Source organism: Puntigrus tetrazona, chromosome 6, assembly GCF_018831695.1.
Source record: "Puntigrus tetrazona isolate hp1 chromosome 6, ASM1883169v1, whole genome shotgun sequence".
NCBI classification, from domain to species: domain Eukaryota; kingdom Metazoa; phylum Chordata; class Actinopteri; order Cypriniformes; family Cyprinidae; genus Puntigrus; species Puntigrus tetrazona.
The window spans coordinates 25622061-25643086 of record NC_056704.1 but is presented as its reverse complement, the minus strand read 5'-3'; the positions used below and the strand labels follow the sequence as shown (position 1 = coordinate 25643086).

At 39.0% G+C, this 21026-nt stretch overlaps 4 protein-coding genes across 6 annotated transcripts; 1 reads left to right on the top strand and 3 right to left on the bottom strand.

Annotated features, from left to right (window-relative positions):
* Window positions 1–214: 214 nt before the first annotated feature.
* On the bottom strand, window positions 215–5348 carry zc3h10 (zinc finger CCCH-type containing 10). 2 transcript variants are annotated; one of them, XM_043242862.1, is made up of 3 exons: window positions 5148–5348; window positions 2217–3489; window positions 215–1322 (listed from the first exon to the last, which is right to left on the bottom strand). In XM_043242862.1, exons 2-3 carry the CDS (start codon window positions 3345–3347, stop codon window positions 816–818), a joined length of 1638 nt encoding a protein of 545 aa, XP_043098797.1. In that variant the 5' UTR covers window positions 3348–3489; window positions 5148–5348; the 3' UTR covers window positions 215–815. The 2 variants fall into 2 exon arrangements, with proteins under 2 accessions (XP_043098797.1, XP_043098798.1); XM_043242863.1 differs by having other exon boundaries at window positions 5248–5333.
* A 416-nt stretch (window positions 5349–5764) lies between these two features.
* On the bottom strand, window positions 5765–8552 carry LOC122347511 (cytochrome c oxidase subunit 6C-1). Its single transcript, XM_043242868.1, has 4 exons — window positions 8478–8552; window positions 7827–7940; window positions 6668–6802; window positions 5765–5930 (listed from the first exon to the last, which is right to left on the bottom strand). The coding sequence occupies exons 2-3, from the start codon at window positions 7929–7931 to the stop codon at window positions 6677–6679; spliced, it is 231 nt and encodes a 76-aa protein (XP_043098803.1). The 5' UTR covers window positions 7932–7940; window positions 8478–8552; the 3' UTR covers window positions 5765–5930; window positions 6668–6676.
* A 574-nt stretch (window positions 8553–9126) lies between these two features.
* On the top strand, window positions 9127–13828 carry tomm34 (translocase of outer mitochondrial membrane 34). Of its 2 annotated transcripts, none has more exons than XM_043242865.1 (8): window positions 9127–9359; window positions 9570–9706; window positions 10379–10478; window positions 10556–10708; window positions 10824–10981; window positions 11061–11208; window positions 11328–11454; window positions 11694–13828. In XM_043242865.1, exons 2-8 carry the CDS (start codon window positions 9577–9579, stop codon window positions 11793–11795), a joined length of 918 nt encoding a protein of 305 aa, XP_043098800.1. In that variant the 5' UTR covers window positions 9127–9359; window positions 9570–9576; the 3' UTR covers window positions 11796–13828. The 2 variants fall into 2 exon arrangements, with proteins under 2 accessions (XP_043098800.1, XP_043098799.1); XM_043242864.1 differs by having other exon boundaries at window positions 9127–9488.
* Window positions 13421–20304, bottom strand: ywhaba (tyrosine 3-monooxygenase/tryptophan 5-monooxygenase activation protein, beta polypeptide a). The gene is made up of 6 exons (XM_043242866.1): window positions 20166–20304; window positions 17574–17874; window positions 16610–16733; window positions 16254–16417; window positions 15929–16024; window positions 13421–15163 (listed from the first exon to the last, which is right to left on the bottom strand). Exons 2-6 carry the CDS (start codon window positions 17865–17867, stop codon window positions 15086–15088), a joined length of 756 nt encoding a protein of 251 aa, XP_043098801.1. The 5' UTR covers window positions 17868–17874; window positions 20166–20304; the 3' UTR covers window positions 13421–15085.
* Window positions 20305–21026: the final 722 nt, after the last annotated feature.

The window sequence follows — 21026 nt, the reverse complement described above, 5'->3', positions numbered from 1 at the left end:
GTGATAGCTTTTCAAATACAAAACACTATTTCCTATCTAACCGTTTAATAAAACTGTGCAAAATCTGTTTTATTTGGGCATGAAGAAAGTATTTTTAAACTTAAGTAGTGAAACAGTTACACCCATATCCTTCTCTGTTGATCTGATCATAAGCGAACAGGTCCGAGACCGCAAACAACGACTTTATGCTCAGCGTTCAAACTCACAAAACAAGTTTGGTTTGATAAGAAATATAATTTTTCATCGACATTTCAGAAAGATACTCACCAAAGATGAACGAAACATGGCCAATAATTAAGACGGAAAAATGCAGTTACTTAGTTTCCGAAAGAAATAAATAAAACATTTTTATGCCCACATATGATTCGTTGTGTGAAAAACAATACGAGAATTATTAATGGTGCTTCATTAATTCAGATTCGTTAAGTTTGTGCAAAAGACCAATAATCGGTTCACACAGAAGCAGTTCACGAAACAAACTATTAAAAAAAAGTCAAACTAAAAGCGACGGCTAACAAGTAAATTCACAATCCTGTAGTGATTAGTTACATCTTTCGAAATGAGTCAATAAACGTCCACAATCTCCAAGGAATCCTCCTTTCGTCTCTCTTCAAGGCAATCGTACGCCAAAGCGTGGCAAGAAAACCGAAACGCGCTTCATATATTCACAAGAGGAGATCTGTGTTTTGTCTATACAGAAAGTTCCTTCAGTCAAAACAGAGCCTTCACCTGAGAAACCTACTGCGTTGTTGGTAAGTTAAACGAAAGGGAATTTGTCCGACTTGTGTATACACCGCTGAAAACGCTTGTTCGTGCTAATGAGGCAAGGTTGTGATCCTCATACTCTGACTGGCGATGGGATAGGACACCATCGGTGTGGTCGCGTGGCTCATCGTGATGCCCGGCAGAGGCTGTGCCATCGACACAGCGACCGGTGCGACCGAAACCGCCACAGGCGCCATGGAAACGGGCGGCGCCATTCCCTGGGCGATAGTCTGAGCGAGGGCGGCAGAGATGGGGTCGGGGTTCAGGTGCGGGGGGGGTGCTGTAGGGGGCGCCGCGTTGGCCGGGGGGGCGGTCGGAGCTCCGGACGGGGCCACCAGGTCCTGCTGCGTGACGGGACGGGGCTGCAGACCGGCGCTGCTCAGGGTGGTGTGCGTCTGGGCGATGCCATGGTTGTAGGAGCTGACCGAACCGACAGGGGGCGCCAGACTCTGCTCAGACGGAGCGGGGGTGGAGGACAGCGTCATCACTTTGGCCTGGCTCCGGAACTGAGCGTTCTGCTCCAGGAGCACCTCGTTGGTGGCTATGAGATTGGACACCTGGAGGAAAAACAAGGAGGGACGTGAGTTTTGAGAATTTGAAATATGCGGGATGTCGTTACAGTTGTCGCCGATCTTGAGATGAAGCATTTGGAGATGATTTGCATGTTTTGTTTTGCGGAATTCATAATCTGCTTCTGAAACACGTATAATAGGTACAGACACTCTGTCGATATTCATGCTCACATCATCTGACATTTAAAAGATGATTTATTGCAGAGTTTAAAAAGTAAAGTCAAAGATGGGACTAACAATCTCCAAAAATGACAAAAACGTATGCATTCTACATCTGTATTGTACATCTGCATCATACAGCATCCATATGTACCTGCTATCAGTACATTATTAAATACAGATTACTTTGATCATCATTTAACACTCAAGCAAAACTTTTACTATGACTATTTTTCACACTGCACATTATAATGTTACGAATCATTATTTAACTCATAGCATTTAAAACTACTGATTTTATAGGTTATTTAAACAAAACAATAAAAAATTTTTAAAAAAATCGCCTCCCTACAAAAAACTCTTCTTATTGTGAACTAAAATCTAATAAAAAACTATTATTTAATAAAGAAAAAAATTACTAAACAAGAAAAGTACTAAAGTATTAATAAAACAAAACAAGAATTAAAAACAGAATTATTAAACATAGTTCTTTTGCTAAAAATGTCCTCTACTGTAGTTCACAAAACTAGATAACTGTACACTAGGTTTTGTCTTTAGCAAAAAAATCATGCACAATGCATCTTAAAGCACTATATTTCACCAGAATGAGAATGGAGAGAGATAAGGCCTTTTTTAGGACTGTATTATTTTGCAATTTACATTTGTGCGATATACCTTTGTACTCCGCTAAGTGAGTGAGTACATTTAACGTCCGTTCACCTGTTTCTTCAGCTCCTCCACTCTTTTCCTCAGCAGGGCGTTCTCCTCCTCCAGTAAGCGGTACTCTAACGGCCGGGTCGAGAGGGTGGTCTGAACCCCCAGGTCATAATGTCCCCCAGCGGTCCCGTCGGTCAACCGCAGCCCCTCCAAGCGCCGTCTCTTCAGCTGGAGGGCCGTGTGGTCGACAGGCGCCTCCACCGGCCCCGCTTCAAACATGCCATTCTCAAACAGAGGGTCGTAGACGGAGCAAGGGCCCCTGTCGTACCGCCGATGACCCACCGTTCCCATCGACATGCAGCTGCTCAACGAGCCCCCTCCTCCACCCGACATGCCCTGCTCTCTGCAGCCGCCCATGCTGGGACACCCCATACCCATGTAGTTACCAACACCTCCGCCAACGAGGCCAGACATCCCGCCGCAGGCACCACCCACACCTCCCGCTCCACCGCCGCCGGCGTTCACCATCCCGCTGACGCCACCGGTGACGCCCATCATACACCCGACTCCACCCCGGGACGGGGCTTCATACTCATAATCCTTCCTGACGTGCCGGAACTTGCACTTATTGCCCCGCTGGCACTCTCCTTTCAGGTAGTCCCTGCAAATAGGCACCTCTCCGCGACTCAAAGGGAGGTCGGTCGGAGACAACCCCAACCCGGCCGCCACCTTCCCCCTCAGCCGAAGCGGAAGCTCTCCGGTTTTCTTATAATAGTCCTCGTCTTCCTTCGAGCCGTGCACGAATCTGCAATTGGTGCGCACGCACTCTTTGTTCTGGTGGTCGTGGCAGAAGATGAACTCGTTCTTCTGCACGCCCAAATCGGGAACCTCGTTGAAGTCTGGATGCCGGAAGCGGCAGCGTTTGCCGCGCTTGCACACGTTCCTCAAAAAATCCCGGCATACGCCGTCCAGTCCCAAACCGGAGCCAAAAGCGCCATTTCCTAAAGCCCCGCCGCCTCCCATGACTCCGGGACCCCCGTTACCTCCCGAGCAGCCGGCTGCGCCGCCAACCCCTGTCGCTCTACCCTCTCCACCCGTCCCGGACCCCCCTTCGTCCCCGACCCCGGTGCCCAGCCCCGTACCGCTGCCACCCCCGCCGCCACCTGCCAGGTAGGCGCTATCCCGGTCAGGCATGGCGCTCGGCCCAGCGGGAATAGAACGCTGCGCTCATGTGGGACACAGAGAGATGGAGGTCGTATGAGTGTTCAGAGGTATAGTGGAAAAGAAGAAGAGCTCAGACTGTAGGCCGATGCAGATCGCAGATCCACCCGGGCACCTGTGAATATAATACAAGTGGGTCAGAGACGAGACGAGATGTCCACATCACAAGAAATTCAAAAAAGTGATTTTATGTCCATAGAAAGTGAAGTGTGAAGTGTCCACTTGCATAAAATGTCGAAATTTGGTTGAAATAGTGTTAGGTTGTCATTTAATGTAACACAATATTTATGTAAAAATTCAAGCAACATGCTTATTCTAGCTTGTAAATATTCAAATATATAAAAGAATAAGGGAGAGTAAAGGGTAAAACGACCTGAAGGACTAATGGGAAAAATCTAGGATAGTGGCAAATTAAAAAAATTTAAAATTGCAACTAATTAGTATTTGGCGTGAACGTAACTAGTCTTTAATGTGTCATACATGTATTGTTGTTGTAAATATTCCTGACAAGATTGTTGCACTGAATTACATTTTAGTGGGTCAATTTTGTAAATCAGGGAAATATGTGTGGTATTTATTTTTGGCTCAGAAAAACAAAAACAGAATCACAATTAATTAAAAAAAAAAACACTTTATTTAATACGGCTAAAAGATAAACTATTTCGGTATCTATTAGGATCGTGTGACACTGAAAACTGGAGTAATCATGCTATGAATTTGGCTCTGCATCACAGGAATAAATTTCCATTTATAATATATTTAAATAGTCAAGCAGATACTTAATTCAGTATTTTCAATGAAATATAAGCCTATAACCATTTTATTTTGTATTTTAAAATATTTATTATTTGATATATTTTATGCAAAAAAAAATATTTTAATGTCTATTCAAGTCTTCTGCATTTAATTCAGCCAACGCTGCATCACATAAAAACAAAACTTCTGTTGTGTAGACCATAAAAGACTTGCAATGACATACAAATTTAAGTTTTTTTACAACTTTACACATTTTAAAAGTAAAGCTTGAAATTGGCCCATCATGATGGTGATAACTATTTGTCATTCAACACCAAAAAATTTAAACTGCCCAATATTTCCATGTCTTCAAAGCTTTTATATTTTTTCCTGTAAAAGCACATCTTGACTTAACATTTGCTAAAGCAATTTAACTAAACATACGATTATATTTTATATGGAAAAGCCACGTACTCTCTGAAAAATACCACGAAGTACTATTTAAGTAAGACATGGTATGTGAGAACAAAATAATACAATGTTAAAAGGTACTGTGATAGCAACATGGTAAAATGACAGCATTTAATAGCAATAACACGGGACTGTATGTATGCGCATTGCAACCGACACAGAGCATAAATGATCATAAACGTAAAACACTAAATAAAATGCATTACCAGTGCAAATGCAATCTCTAACCTTGCATATAATATTTTACAAAATGATATAGGTATATATGCAATAATAATAATTTCTGTTCTAAAGCTGCCAAGTGCTGTCCAATCTGCGGGGCGCCAAACGCTATTAGACACATATTAGATCATATGTTACCTACAGAGCGTTTCAGAAGTTACCTGATATTTTTAACTGGTTCGTTTGTACGTTTTCTAGGCTACATATGCAAAAACCGATGTTTAATCCACATCGCACAAAACATGCCGACCACTTTCAGGCTCTCTGGCACAAAGGCCTGACTAAAGCGCATGTACAGACCGCGCAGGCGACGACCTAAACCATCACTACTGATAAACAACTCACCAAGAGCACACAAGCAGTCGTTTCGGCGAGATTAAAGAGACTGTAGCTGTATATTACTAAACATACGCATTAAATATAAATTGGCCGTGAGAATGCTTACATTAAAACACAAGTTGGTCCTTCAACAACTTCCGCTTTCCTTGTTCGAAGCACTTCCTGTGCGGTACTGCGTTGTGAAGACGCACGTCAAAATAAAAGACCTATAATTAAAAAATATGTGTAATAAATGTGGCACCGATGTAGTTTCCAAAAATATTGTACTTTTTGTATGCACCATTATACTGGTATTATTCCAATAATAAATCACATTACAGTAAACATCAACTGTCAGTGCATTTTCATTTCTCTAAAAAGGTCAAAAGGACAAATGTGCAGCAACAGACTTTTTTTTTTTTTTTTTTTTTTTTTAAACGAGAACAATTTTTATTTTATTTTATTAAAACAGCTTTAAAAAAAAATAATTTGGGGTTTAAAAATCTGAATTTAAGTTATTTATATGTTAATTACATAAACGATAAGTAAACATCCAACCTCTTAATGATATGGGCCTTTAACATTGTATATTTTCATGTTAAAAAAAAAACAACAACATAGGAAACATATGTTGACAAGATAGGTCAGGTTTCAACATTTATTTTCATGTACAAGTACAAATAAGCCAGTACCGCATGGTGGTTGTCAATAGTTTTATTTTATATTAATAAGAACATCAGACATTAATGTTCATATCTGACAATCTTATAAAGATTCAGTTGTAGAGCAGGAATGCAGGGGCAACATAACCTGTAAAGAAAGAAGAAAGTGTAAGTCAATGTGACACCACAGCTAAATAACAAGTTTTAATATCACACAACCATTACGTATTGCAAATTGTCTAAAATGTTATTTTTAAACAAGCATATAATGCATTATCCAATTATGCATGCACTAATTTGCATACATTTCCAGATCTGACTTTTGGATAAAGGCAGGTTCAAAAGGTTAGAATTGAGGGTTTTTAAAATCAGAAAATACTATTATCAATTCGCCGTTTCAAGGATAAAATGTTACTGATCTGGTGAATAATTTGTGAATGTTTTTGCAGTTTGTTCATAACACAACTGGGACTAAATTGGTGAACTGGAGAAAATTTACTTTTCAGATGAACCCGAAATCTACAAATGTAAAATTAACAATGTGTTTGAAAAAAGGAAAAAAAAAAGTGTAACTTAAATGTGTATTTTGTATACACTACTCAGAAAGAATGTGTCAAACGGCCCAAAATTGACCAATGCATGACCAAAAAAAGGGTATGGTATTAAATGACATTTTTTCAATAGTCAGGGACAAAACTATTTTTGGACCATTAAGTAAGTTTGTATTTTAGTAAGAAATGGGTCAATATTTATTAATGTTATTATTATTATTATTATCATCATCATCATCATCATCATCATTAGATGAACTGAAAAGGAAATGCAATATCATGAATAATAATTAAAAAAATAAAAATTAATAATCAAAATCGAAGAGCCACTTACAAGACAGGTTTATTTTTCAACGTCTTTGACACTTTCAAAAACACCAGCCTCCTTCATAGCATTGAACTCCTTCATTGCATCGTAATTTTTGTAGAAGTCAGCATACGCCTGTTTCCTGGGCTCTGTTACGGCGTACTGCAGAAAGACAAAAAACGTTTCTCACATTCACGAAAAACTGTTTTAAACTTCTTTGCCCTAGGGCTTTTTGCAAAAGAAATCAAATCTAGACAAAAAAAAAAAAAGAAAAAAAGTAAACTACGACATGGTTCAAATAACATTTTCTTTATTAACACTACAGTTGGATAAAATTATATTCCACGTGTACCACACAGAGCTTTCAACATCATTTAAAATGTTAAAACAAATCACTTGTTAAATGTCTTTGCGGAAAAGATGCCTGAGCTCTCAATATGCAATGTAATTCAAAATGACTCACTTGCAAATATATCTGTACAATCTTAAATGGGTACATTTCTCTATATTTTTCCTCTATATGCATGATTTACTTTTCTGTTTTTCTTTTATTAAATGTAATTTCTTGGTTTGCTGCATATTTTACACTGGAAGCTCCTGTCAGCAAGTAAAACTCCTTGTGTGAGTATACAATAAAGCTCTTTCTGAAGGTATAAAACCAGTGGACTATTAATAATCAGCGTTCTATGAAAACAATGAATACATACATGAGTGGTTTCTCATAGGTTCTTTTTATATGATTGCACTGCATAGTTTTTTTTCCTCTTTAAAACACAGACTTTTGACTTTTTTTTTTAACAGCATATGGTCAAAGTGTCTAATTCTGACGTTTGGTAATATTTATATCAGGTTAAAAAAAAAGTTGCAAAATTTGAATTAATCGATAAAAAAATAAATAAATAAATAAATAAAAAAAATTGCCCAGCCCTACTTTGAAAAAAAGATATGGATCATGCAAGACTACAAATTAGAGATAGATCTAATTACATTTCATTGACTGTTAAAATGTAAAAAAAAAAAAAATGTTCCTAAAAATTGTTGATGTTGGACTTTTAATGAATCGTTTTGATTCAAGTGAGAGATCAAATGTCAATCATAAGTTTAAACAACGGTGAAGACCACTAATAGTGTGTATATCTTACCATCCAAAAAGTCAAAAAACGGATTGATTAACAATGATACTGACCTTGAAGGCGATTGCTGCAACGATGGAAAGACTGAACGCGATGGGCAAATGAAACCTCAAACGTTTGGCAAGGAGGCCTCTCATCACTGGTCTTGGAAGTGACATTGTGGACTTCTAGAAAGAGAACACAATAATGGGCATTAATGAAAGAAACCTCACAATTTACAGCCAAACGACAACCCTTCAGCACAGCTACGTGCTACTCTGTCCGTCGCAAATGGATGTCTGACCGACTTTCGGGACAACCATGCGAAGAGCCACGATCACATTGTCTAATCATTCACAAATATTGTTCAAATGTATGTTTTATATAGACGTGCTATTCAGCGCAGCTCTAGGTTTTTAGCCGTTTGGTTGAAATGCATATTACGTTAGACGTAATAAAGTAGATGCAGGCGCAAAGCCGAGTGTTCTGTTATTATAAATGTGACCGTTCTGATTTATATCATAGTCGGTGCCATAGACTCGGAACAATCTGTCTAGCTAACACTAGCTAGCAAACCAGCGACAAGACGTAGTTAAAAAACGAGGCACGTTTAGCTAAACCAAAAGAAAATGCTTTAGTGTTACTAGAAACACAACTTAATATAAACACATACAATAACATATTTCACCGTAAAGGTTTATGCATTACAGAAACTGGATATTTACCGTTTAATTCACGACCTTCAGCACGCACGTCCGGTTACTCAGACAGGAAGAAGTTATATGCAGGCCAAACTACGGAAACCGACGAAGGACAAACAGAATAGGGGCGATTCAGAAAACAATTTATGGTATTGTCATGACAAAGGGGAAAAAACACTAAATTTCTCATAAAAACAGAATCTTTATTTATTTGTCTTAACTATTAATTACAATTGATATCTATAAAACGCTCACGCTGTTTAGCTTACAACTACCACGCATTAAATACATTGTACTTTTTTATTATTATTATTATTATTATTATTATTATTATTATTATTATTATTATTATTTTTAAAAAGAAAGAATACAGTGTTCTTTTATTATTTTTATATTTATTTATTTTTTTAAAGTGAAAACAATGTTTCTTAAAAATGTTTCGGTGGATTACATACAATTGCCTTTTTTGGTTTATTTGATTACAAATTATTTTACTGACTGTATTAAAACATTATAAAAGAAGAAAAAACTATTTAAAGACAAAGATGCGTTTTAAAATAATGAATGTTTCGGGTTTCACCAACATCTGGCAACCAACGGAAGCTGACGAGTCGTTTGGAACTGGTTCGGTGTTGCCATATCCCTGCAATTACACTTGGCTTTTCACTCGTTTCCTCGTCAGACCGAGGCGCCTGCCTTTCTCACTGGATCTGGCAACACTGGATAGGGTTACAGTCACCCGTCCCGATCTTCAAATAGCAGCAGCGAAGATCGACAGCCGCCCGAGTCCGGAGAATTGAAACTGAAATTCAACACCGCCCGTTTCTGCAGCGCCTCAGCCGGTAAAACGTGCTACTCATCCCGGCTCGCGCGTCTTCTAGCTTGTTCCAGAACGACGACTGAGCGGTTAGTTCACGTGCTGTTTTTAAAATACAACAACCGGTAACTTTAAACGAGCGGAGCTGAGCGAACACCGAAGCGCTTCCTTCGGCGTTTACTTTCCGGCGTTTCGACTTTATACGTGATTCTACCACGGTAACTTTGTTTCACGCCATGTTCATACGCATCACAAAAATGAACGGCGCTTGAGGTTCACACTGCATTTGATCGTTTCAGTACCAACATGCCTCAGAAACGGCGCTCGCAGTCGTGGACGGAGCTCAAACAAACCGGTAACGAGTGTTTCAGAGCCGGTCAGTACGGAGAAGCGGTGAACCTCTACAGCCAGTCCATCCAGCTGCTGGTGAAGTCCGGTAAGAGCAGTCAAATACAGGCATATTTCACATATTACCGCGCTAAACGCCATAGTAGCAGATTTACCACACATTACTAGTTTTTTTGTACACGTACCGTGGTATTTTTGTACTATTGTTCCTTACAATACCATGTCATTACTATGGTATTACTTAAAGTTCATAGAACAGTTAAAAATAATAAAAATAAATAAACAATACATACAATAGTATAGTGTAAATGTATTATTTTACACATATTCTGACTGCTTAACTGCTAATAATAATAAAATAGAACAATACATGAAAAATGTATATTTGTTAGCAATATAATTCATTATAATAATAAAGATTAAATGAATTATTTATATTATTACTTGTATTATAAATGCTCCTTGTATAAATTGGGTGTTTATACAAATACATGACTACCTAGGGGGTTTCCTTGCATGGTTATTATGATCTATATCCTTTATCATCTCACAGAACCGTATTAGAATATGACTGTAACATCGTGGAAATATCATACGCCACAAAGAAACCATATTAGTATATATTTGAGTGACAATATCGATCATCATACCAGACGGGAAGATGTAAGTTACAGAGCAGCTTCGACAGAGAAATGGTTCCTCGGGATAAAACGTGAAGGAAGCCAATGTTAATGAATGAGCATCGGCGTTATGTTTGCAGGTCAGAAGAACAAGGAAGATCTGGGTATTCTGTACTCCAACAGGGCCGCCAGTTACTTGAAAGACGGAAACTGCAATGAATGCATTAAAGACTGCACATCGTAAGTGGAGAAAAAAAAAAAAAAACAGGTGCAAAAGTGATTGCGTTCGGCGTAAATGATATGTATTTTTCTTTTAGGTCTCTTGAACTGGTTCCGTTTGGATTCAAAGCTCTTCTTCGCCGGGCGTCAGCTTATGAAGCCTTGGAGAGATACAGACAGGCGTATGTAGACTACAAAACTGTTTTACAGATAGACTGGAACATACCGGCTGCTCACGACGGCGTCAACAGGTACTTCTGCATGATCGGGATCCAGAATTCTTAGGCATGTTAATGAAGAACGGTATAATAAAGAAGTAATGCACAGCACGTAAGCATAATGATGTACGTCGCTCCTTCCCTTTAGAATGACCAAGGCTCTGACGGACATAGACGGGCCATCTTGGAGAGAGAAACTGCCTCCGATTCCCACCGTTCCGATGTCCGTGAAGGAAAGCCTGGCGCAAGCCGCCAGCTCGTCCCCCAGAGCGCAGCAAAACAGAGGGATTGACGACAAGAAAAAAGGTACTTACCCGAGCCGCGCCGAGCAGGAGCCGACGTACTTCACTTCGGCTCTTGATTTTTCGCTTTGTATTGTTCTAAGCACCAGGAGCTGAAGCTGCTAAAAAGGCCAAGGCTCTGAAGGAAGAAGGCAACGCGTTTGTGAAGAAGGGCGAACACAAGAAAGCCTTGGAGAAATACACGCAGTCGCTCGCTCAAGACCCCACAGAGGTCACGACCTACACAAACCGGTAAGAAACGCCATCGCGCATCATGCTGCCAAACGTCAGGGTTCCTGCGGTTAGGGAAAATTCAGTTTCAAACTGGACTTTCGGTTTTGATAATGCGTGTCAATCAATATTGCTTGTAGGGCTCTCTGCTACCTGTCATTGAAGATTTACAAAGAAGCTATTAGCGACTGCAGTGAGGCTCTTCGATTGGATTCCGCCAACATTAAAGCTTTTTACCGACGTGCCCAGGCAAACAAGGAACTCAAAGTAAGTTTAATTCAGAATAAACTGAAGTTCATTGTCTATATATATATATATATATATATATATATATATATATATATATATATATATATATATATATATATATATATATAATTGCTACATGTACTGCGATGTAAGTTATAGCACATTCCTCTTTTGTTCTATCGTCCTCATTTATAAGTCGCTTCAGATAAAAGCTTCTGCTAAATAACTAAATGTAAACGTAAAACATTTATCCCTAGAACAAGAAATCTGCCGTTGAAGATCTTAACAGCGTGCTCAAAATTGAGCCAAACAACACGGCGGCGCAGAAACTACTGCAGGAAGTACAGAAGATGAAATAACCATGACTGTACAGTGAGGAAACTTTCCCCAAGTGCCTCGAGCCGATCTGCCTCTCAAAGCTGCAATGTTTGCTACAGACTTCAGATATGCACGTCATTATGCTATATTACATCTAAGAAATAATTTGAGTGTTCATGTTCACATGAGCACATTCGGTGTATAGTTAATATAGCAATCGTGTTTCTTTCTGAAACTCCACCTGTGTGTCTGAGATCAAACCTGTTCTGCTAATTACACTCGTTCATTTAATTATTCTTTAACTGAATGCTATATTGAGTTAGCATATGGTTTTTAATGTGTCTTTCATTGCACACATAACTGACCGGCTCTTTTTCGGGCAATATTTTAATTCCTATTTCACTTTAGATTGACTCAAAGGCAAACAGAATTAGGGCTGTATTTTCTACAAAATATTTTTTTTTTCCTTTTACTTTTTTGCGCAAAGACTATTGTACTCTTGTGAGTCAATTACTGTCACAAACATTGTTTATATACACTTGTAAAGACTTGACACCTGTATTTATTGATGTTTCATAAAGCATTTTGCATCAAGACAACATAAACGGGTCTTTATATTATTTAAATAATGTGCTGTAGGCATGTGGTAATAAAGGAAAATGTTCAGGAATATTGTATTTCTGTAAACCGGAGTGTCATCTCTTTTTCTTTTTTGTAGAAATTAGCATTACTAGAAAAACTATGTATACAGGTAGTATAACTGAGAGCTTTTTTTTTTGGCCCTATCAAAATATATCAGCAATTGGCTTTTATTTTTAACAAACAGGAAAAAGTAGCATTACATCACTTGCTCACCTTGCTCTTCTGCAGTGAATGGGTACCGCCACACAATTGATAAAAACATCACAATAATCCACAACCAATTCCCATCTTGTGAAATAAACAGCTGCACCTTTGCGATAAAATCCATCGAGGCGATTTTTTAACCATTACTTCTGGTTAGTCTTCCATTCATACTATTGCCTTCTCCAGTTAAAACATCATCTTGCCTGAATCAGGAGAGAAATATACACAGATCAAGTTTACGAGCAAATAGAAACCAAAAGAGTTTTAAACAAATAACAGTGGGATTTAGAATCATATTTTGACCAGAAGACAATAATTCAAAACAAGACCTAAACTGATAAGACTGGAGTGGATTGTGTTTTTATCAGCCGTTTGGACTCTCGTTCCGACGGCACCCATTCGCTGCAGAGAATCCACCGCTGAGCAAGTGATGTCATACTAAATTACTCAGAATCTTCTGATGAAGACACCATTTCCTGTGGATGAGACATTTTCAGCAAGTTTGCTCATAACTACCCCCTTAAACTTGCATGGAACCTGGAACATGGCCCTAAATCAGTCACCAAGCTGGGTCCTGATGAGTTCGGCTCCAACCCTAATCAAACAAACCTGAAGCAGCTAATCAAGGTCTCACTAAGTATACTTGAAACTTCCAGGCCGCTGTGTTGAGGCGAGTTGGAGCTAAACTCTGCAGGACACTGAACCCTGCCTTTAATGCTTAAACATCTACACGTCATTTAATTCTACACTTTTGCTTATAGAAGAGTGAGAAGACTTGCTCAATTGATTGTACACCACTACGAAAAACAATACAGCTCGATTTGGAACTGATAAAACTTTTATTTCACTTTAAATTGTCTTTTACACTTTCCTGATTATAACATGTAAGGTGAAACTAGAACTGTTTTAAAAGACATACACAAATCTAGTATTACGTCAATAACCAGGTTGTATTATTTTTTTTTGTCGTTTTGCAATTTTTTTTTCCTTAAGCTAGTCTAAATTTTCACAACCACGTGCGCGCTAAGCAATGAAACCGTCACAGAAGCTAACTTTAGGCAGAATACTGGTCAGTAAAAACAAAGCAATTGGAGATACCAGATATACAGACAGGCTCGGCTCCACATTCACTACTGTATTTTTTGTAATCAAGCGTAGAATAACTGCCATTTGTTCAGCTAAGGGGAGATAGAGAGAGAGAGAGAGAGAGAGAAATTTCGTCTTCAGTGCATGAACATTGTCTTCAGCTCGAGACGGATGAGTTCTACACCTAAGTGGAATGTTATGGTGACGTGACAAAGTATTGTGACACTGAGTGAGTGGCTACCCCTCGAAAACTGCTCCAGGTCCTTCCAACCATTCGCCAAATTCGATCTCGGCTTGCGTTTCGCAGACTTTGGGCCAAGACTAGTAAAGCTCAAAGTCAATTCTAAAGGCTCCAAAACACCTTCTGATTAACACGAAGAGGGAAACGTCAAGCATCGGCTTCTGTTCGTAAGAGGGTTGCATAACTTAAAAAAAAAAAAAGTTTTTGCAAGCATTTAGTTTCAAGACAAATTTATACATTTACCGTTAAAATGTTTACAATTTTACATCTTTATTAAACTGAGGTGTGGGCAGAATTACGTAAAAAAGGGAAAAAAAATAAAATAAACGTACAGAACAAACCAGGAAAATCGTTTACTGATGTCAAACAGCACCTTTATGTTGACTGCCTCGTTGACAGCACATTAGGAAACTCTCCAGTTTGTTCACAATAAGGTCTGTAATCGTGAGAGGTCACGTACTGGTGGAATGTCTTCAACTTAAAACTGAAAGTAGACACGGAATGGCAAACCTCGGGTCCCTTTTGTCGTTGTTAGCCGTGTATGCAAAAATCACGCACATGACAGCAATAATAGTAAATGCATGTTAGTCAGTGTCACAATACGGTTTTCATCCCTTCTGTATGAGATCGCAACAGAATTGTACTGCTACTCGTAGCGAAACCGTTCATTGAGCACAAAGTTATCCAGGAGGAAAAACTGAACGTCACAGTGTTTGTTAAATTAATGGACAGTTTAATAACCTTTTGAATAAAACCAGCGATAGCCAGTACACTATTAGAGAGAAAAGACAGAGGAGGGGAAAAAATGGGTGGGGAGGGACACTATAATGCATTATATCCTGCTAGACCAGAGAACATATACCTTTTAAAAATGTTAGGAGGGATTTTGGGAAGGGAAAAAGGATGTAAATTCGTTTCCACTATTCAACCAATTTTCCCTCGTCTGGGGGAAAATACACAAACAGACATGTTCGAGACAAGTCAGCCTTGGAAAAAACCAAACTTCACCCCGCCGCTCTTGGCTTTAGGGATACAAACTTGTAGGTCAGGTACAATTCATGCTGCTCGTCATACAGAAAGGTGGATAAAGGTGAGGTGGACTGGATGGAGCAGGGAATTATGGGCTGTATATGTGTAAGATAAAGAGTGTAGGTGGATTTAACAGTGAAGTGCAACGCCTTTAGTTCTCTCCTCGCCAGCATCCCCCTCATCACCCTGGTTTTCTGATGTCCACAGCTGCAAAACAGAAGAACATTTTTTTTTAATAATGCAATGATTAGGCTCCAAAATGTACTTTTTACCACACCAATAAATGGCATAATACTGTTGTAGTATCGAATAATTCTGCTTCCAATGTGAAAATAGCTTTTGTAGTACCTTCTGAACACACAACAAAAATATCTATGATTCTTAAATTAAAATGACAGCTAAATATCAAGTCTTATTTAATAAGAATTTGAACTGAGCCATCATATATATATATATATATATATATATATATATATATATATATATATATATATATATATATATATATATATATATATATCTTGACTTTGTATCTTAAATGTATCCAGATTGACAAAACTATACAAAGAAGATATGCATTTTTATGTAGTGCATTGGATTTAAAACGTTATGCTTCGTGGAAGGGTGCATTAAAACATGCTAAAAGTAATGGGGAAAAAAAAAACCTGTACTAACTGTGAAAAATTATGAATTAAAAAATATATATTTCTATACATTATTGTATCTATGTTGAATCACATGCATATAATATATATATATATATATATATATATATATATATATATATATATATATATATATATATATATATATAAAAATTACACACAAATTGTCAATTGTTTAAAATTGCTTGCACCACTAAGGTTAGCATGGCTCAGGTTTTCATTTCTGATTTAATCTATATGTTTTTTGTTCAAGGAGGGTTCGATTTTGAGCTCTATCTAGCTAGAAAAAGCCCAGGATGGCACTTACAGTGAGGTTGTCCCTTAGTAACTGCATGATCAGGGTGCTGTCTTTGTAGGAGTCCTCATTCAAGGTGTCCAGCTCAGCAATTGCCTCATCGAAAGCCTAAGGTGAAGGTAAACATGAGGGTCAGTTCCGCTGTCTTCCTGTACACTGGAAGCGCACACTCTAGTATTCAGTACAAACTCATTTAGTTTCACATTCCAAATGGCTTTTTGAAGATATCCACTGAATGTTGCATAAATAAGATGGGATGAAAGCGTAAAGAGTACATTGCGTGTACCCAAAACAGAAAAAGACAAACAAGCTGTAGATGAACAGATAATTGTCTAACCGTCTTTGCCAAACTGCAGGCCTGCTCTGGGGTGTTGAGGATTTCATAGTAAAACACGGAGAAGTTCAGCGCTAGTCCCAGCCTGATGGGGTGTGTTGGCTGCATTTCCCTTTTGCTGATCTCAAATGCATCCTGGTAAGCCTTCTGAGAGTTGTCCACTGTGGCTGTAATTTGAGAGGAAACCAAATCAAATTCACGACCATTACATCACAGCCTGAATATTTCCGCGCTTGCATCAGGACTGGGCCTTAAACTTAAGCATCATCGGTTCCGATCATCACCCCGATAAATAGATTTAACAGATCAATTAATATTTAGGCAACGTCCTTCTCGCTTCATTGAGAAAACAAGCTCACTTTTCTTTGATTCTCCGGATGCCACCTCGGACAGGTATCTGTAGTAGTCTCCTTTCATTTTCAGGTAGAAGACTTTGCTCTCTGCCTGGCTAGCGTTGGGAATGAGGTACTTCTCCAGGAGACCCTGAGAGAACAAAGGAAAGACTGGCATTAAGCTATGAACATTAATATATGAATAAATGAAAAGAACAGACCGTCAGAAAGAAGAAAAACTATTTCCTTAAAGGTAAAGCGTGCCTTTTTGGATCAATCGTAATTTCATATTTCATACGAGCAGTGTCACGTTACACATAAAATTGATTTCTTTTGCTCTAACCATACGATGACCTGCCTTCCTAAGTGAAAACAAACATATCAAGTGCATCAATCATATGAAGCGTTGCACCTGAAGCAGAACAATCTTGAAACAACAAAGGCGTTCCAAAAGAAACAACTGTATTCCAATTAACAAATATACACGCTAACACTTTAGAATAGGTAACGCTTGTTAACTTTTCCCTCAATAAATTGTTAATTTGCTGCTTATTAATAGTTAGTAAGGTAGTTATGTTTAGGTATTGGGTAGGATTAGATATGTAAAACAAGGTAATGTTGAATAAGGCAGTATTATTTACTCAATCAGCACTGATAAATGGCTAATATTCTAGTAATATGCACGCTTATAAACAACTAATAGGCGTAACCGTAAAAATAAAGTGTTGCGATATAAAAATATGCACATTTTTGGAATTTGAAATGGGGATCTTTTAAATCTTGGCTAAAAAGAGCCATTCTTTTGATTTGTATGAAATACTAGAATGCTTTAAAATGCTGCAGCCTACTAGATTTTGCAAAAAAGCATCAAATTTTACACAAATTTTAATACTCTTAAATTTGTAATTCGGAACTAAAAATAATTGCAAATTAAAATCGGGTGGAACTTCTCGAACTGTCAAACGTTTTCTTCACACGTCACGTCTCTCACCAGCACGTCGTTGCAGATGTCCTGAAGCTCAGCCTCGATCTTCTCACGGTATTCACGCGCCATCTGCTGTTTCTTCTCGTTGCCCTCCGTTTTCTGCTCGATGCTGGAGATCACGCGCCAGGACGAGCGGCGGGCGCCCACCACGTTCTTGTAAGCCACGGAAAGCAGGTTGCGTTCTTCGTTGGAAAGCTCAACGCCGCCCTCCGTGACGGCCTTCATAGAAGCAGCCATGTCATCATAGCGCTCGGCCTGCTCAGCGAGCTTTGCCTTCTGCACTAGGTCGCTCTTGTCCATGATGCAACTGCAAAAGCATGACACAAAGGTGCAAAATGCATGTTGGTGAGCTGCTTTTCCTTTTACTACAGTCTGTACACATGTAACAAAATTAAGTCAAGTTTAGAGTCGCTTAGTGAGCCTGGCTGACCTCCTTTTGTTGTAAAGAGGTCAACTTTCAAGTTGATGCCTATTTTGACCTGCACCAGATACTATTATTAAATTTGGGACTTACAAAGATTTAAGTCATACTGAAGGCTACCCATGAATGATTACGTAAGAGGACCAATGCAAAGGCGGTCATTCTGTGACTGTCTCAAAGACTTTGTCTCAATGCATTGTGAATCATCAGAGTCAAAAACCTCAGCAAAGTCCCATTTGAGGTTATAATACTCACTGATGTTATGACAATACAAGAGGATTACCTGAAACCAGTGAGTTAAACAGGGCTTCCTTAAGACTGATTAATTGACTAGTCTGCTCTGAAAATAGGCAGTTTTGCACACTAAAACGGCATTCGCACTAGTCTTCCAAGTATGAAAAAAACCCCATATCAATACAACATAATGCTTTTGCTTTTCTTTCTTGAACTGAATTACATTAAGATCACCATTATTTTTGCTACAACTCAAACTTTGGTATAATGTGATTAAATGTATGAGAAAGCATCCATTTAAAAATAAGGCAAAACTATGAAAAAAAGTTGAGGGGTTGTATTTTGCCGTATAATTGTTTATTAAATATTACAATGCATTTCTGCATAACGAACCAGGCTTATGTATAGATAAAGATAAGTAATGCTTAATCCAAATATTATTGTTATAGCATTTGTTTTACCTTGCCATTAAAAATTTCTGACACTGTAAATAGTGTTTTATTTTGCCATTTTTTATTACTAAAATGATCATGCATAACTAACCAGGTCTACCCATAGTTAATAGCGTAATCACAATAATAGCAATAATAAATATACGACTGACCACCATAACTTGTTTTCATTTGAGGTTACATTTAGCGCATAACAATTGTTCTTCGCACCGAATGACAATCAAGCTGTATTTTTAGCTCACACTGGCCTGATGCAGTGATTTCAGGACTTCTGAAATATACAACCCAATTAAAAAGCAGGTCAAAATGATTATTCCTAAAACGCCGCTGCTTATCCACCTCTGTGTATTATAACCGGTCAAAGTCTAAACCAAACCCACTAGATCATAGTCTATATCACAAATAACCCCAGGTCTCTGGCTGCTGCTGCTGCTTAATATTCCATTTATCCAACTGTCCTGTCTACCTTTGTGCAAGGTCATGGAACCCGACGTGGAATCGGGATTCTAGCAGGCCACAGAGAGAATTTCAACCCTGTCAGCTATCAATCCGTGTATAAGTGCCAACGCCCAGGGCGTTGATGTCTCCGCCTGAACACGAACCACAGGTAACGGTGTCAGGCGAGTAAACACAGCGCTTTCGGGTCCTGGAGACCAGCAAACACGGGCCAGCTTGTTAATCAGCTGCCTGACGTGGCCGAGGAGGGCTGGAGTACTAGTTAAAACGCGTAGTTTTAACGGTTAGTAGATGTCATAATCTGGTGTCGAGCTAGATTTATTTACATAGGCCCTCACGACGCGTCCTGACGACAAGTCCGCCATCCTTCGAGGCGATTGTTTCGCGATTTAAACGACCGCGACCCACAACATTGTGTCAGTAAATTAGCTCGAACGCATTTCGAAATACCAAAACTATACGTTTGAGTCGTCCGAAGCGCATAACCTCGCCAATACTGCACTGCAGCATATTCGAGGCTCTTCGCTCAAGCTAGCAGCGTTAGCCTCCAATGCAACGCCCTCTCACTCGCATTCCCTTGTGGAATTGAATCGGACGCGCCGAATTAAATTGAACCGTTACTAACTGCGGTTCGGAAGCATTCGCTTTACTCCTCCGGCGTGTAATACTAATAACTAGTTAGCCGGTTAGCTTTCACGACGGCCGGGCGTTAAATAGAAGCGGGAGCCGCTGGCCATCGCTCCCGTTCGGATGAGGGTTGTTCGGCGCGATGCTACTTTGATTGCGCTCTTACATAATGAAAGTGCGGGAACGGCGAGCTTCTAAAATTAATCGGACGTAATCGGAAATAAATCGGCAATGCTCGTTATTCATCGCCCGCCTCGGCCTAAGTCCTTGTACCCAGCCCCAAACCACAATAGACACCTTCCGCCATTGACAATGATGAGGGGGGCTTACAAGAGCAACAATACAGCAAAATGCACCCGCAACATTCATAATATCAAACGAGCGACCTCAACGGGCAACGCAACTCACATTTAAATATATTTCGAGTCCTGATTTGTGTCTGTTAACGATGGGAGTATCAAGCTGTCCTCCGTTTCGCTGCTCGGGGTATTCAGGGCAGTACCACTTCCGCTTGCGCTGACACTTCCGCTTCCTCTAAACTCCCCCCCTCCCCCCCGCCAGTATCCACGGTAACCGCCGTCCGGGGTTTCCTACAGCGTTTTACACGGTCCCTCACGTCACAAGGACCATGGCAACCGAAGTCGTGCGTGACGTAGTTAGTCGCCATAGCAACCGTTGCCAGGAGGCGCTCGACAGCTTGCAGAATTCGAAATGGAAGCTTGTGAGATTAATAAAAACGGCAACAACAGAAGACGATGTTTACTCGATCTCAGACGCTCTAATCGCGCGCATGATTCATCCTTCCGCCGATGCAGCCGCATTCTACAGCAGACACAACATTTGTAACGATCATTGTAACACTCGTTTCCGTTTTTATTTCTGTTTTTCGTCATAATAACATTTTTTTATTATTATTTGTGCTGTAGATATCACGTTTTCACACATAAAAATAATGCAACTAAAGGGCCATATGCCAGAAAGAGTATATAACATTTGAAGAAAGTCATCGCATAAAACAGATAGGAAAACTAATTTAAATGAATAATTAAAATAAAAAAAGAAAGTGAAAATTGTGGTATTTATTCAAATAAATAACGCAATAGCAATAAATACATTTGTACTAAAAATCACGATCAATGTCAATAGCACAGAATGCTTAATATCTAGAATATTCCTAATTTTACGTCGTAACATTTTATGTATTTTTTTTACTATATTAATAGTAAAAATATTTTGCATATGCAAACACTTAAGTACTTTTAAACATCA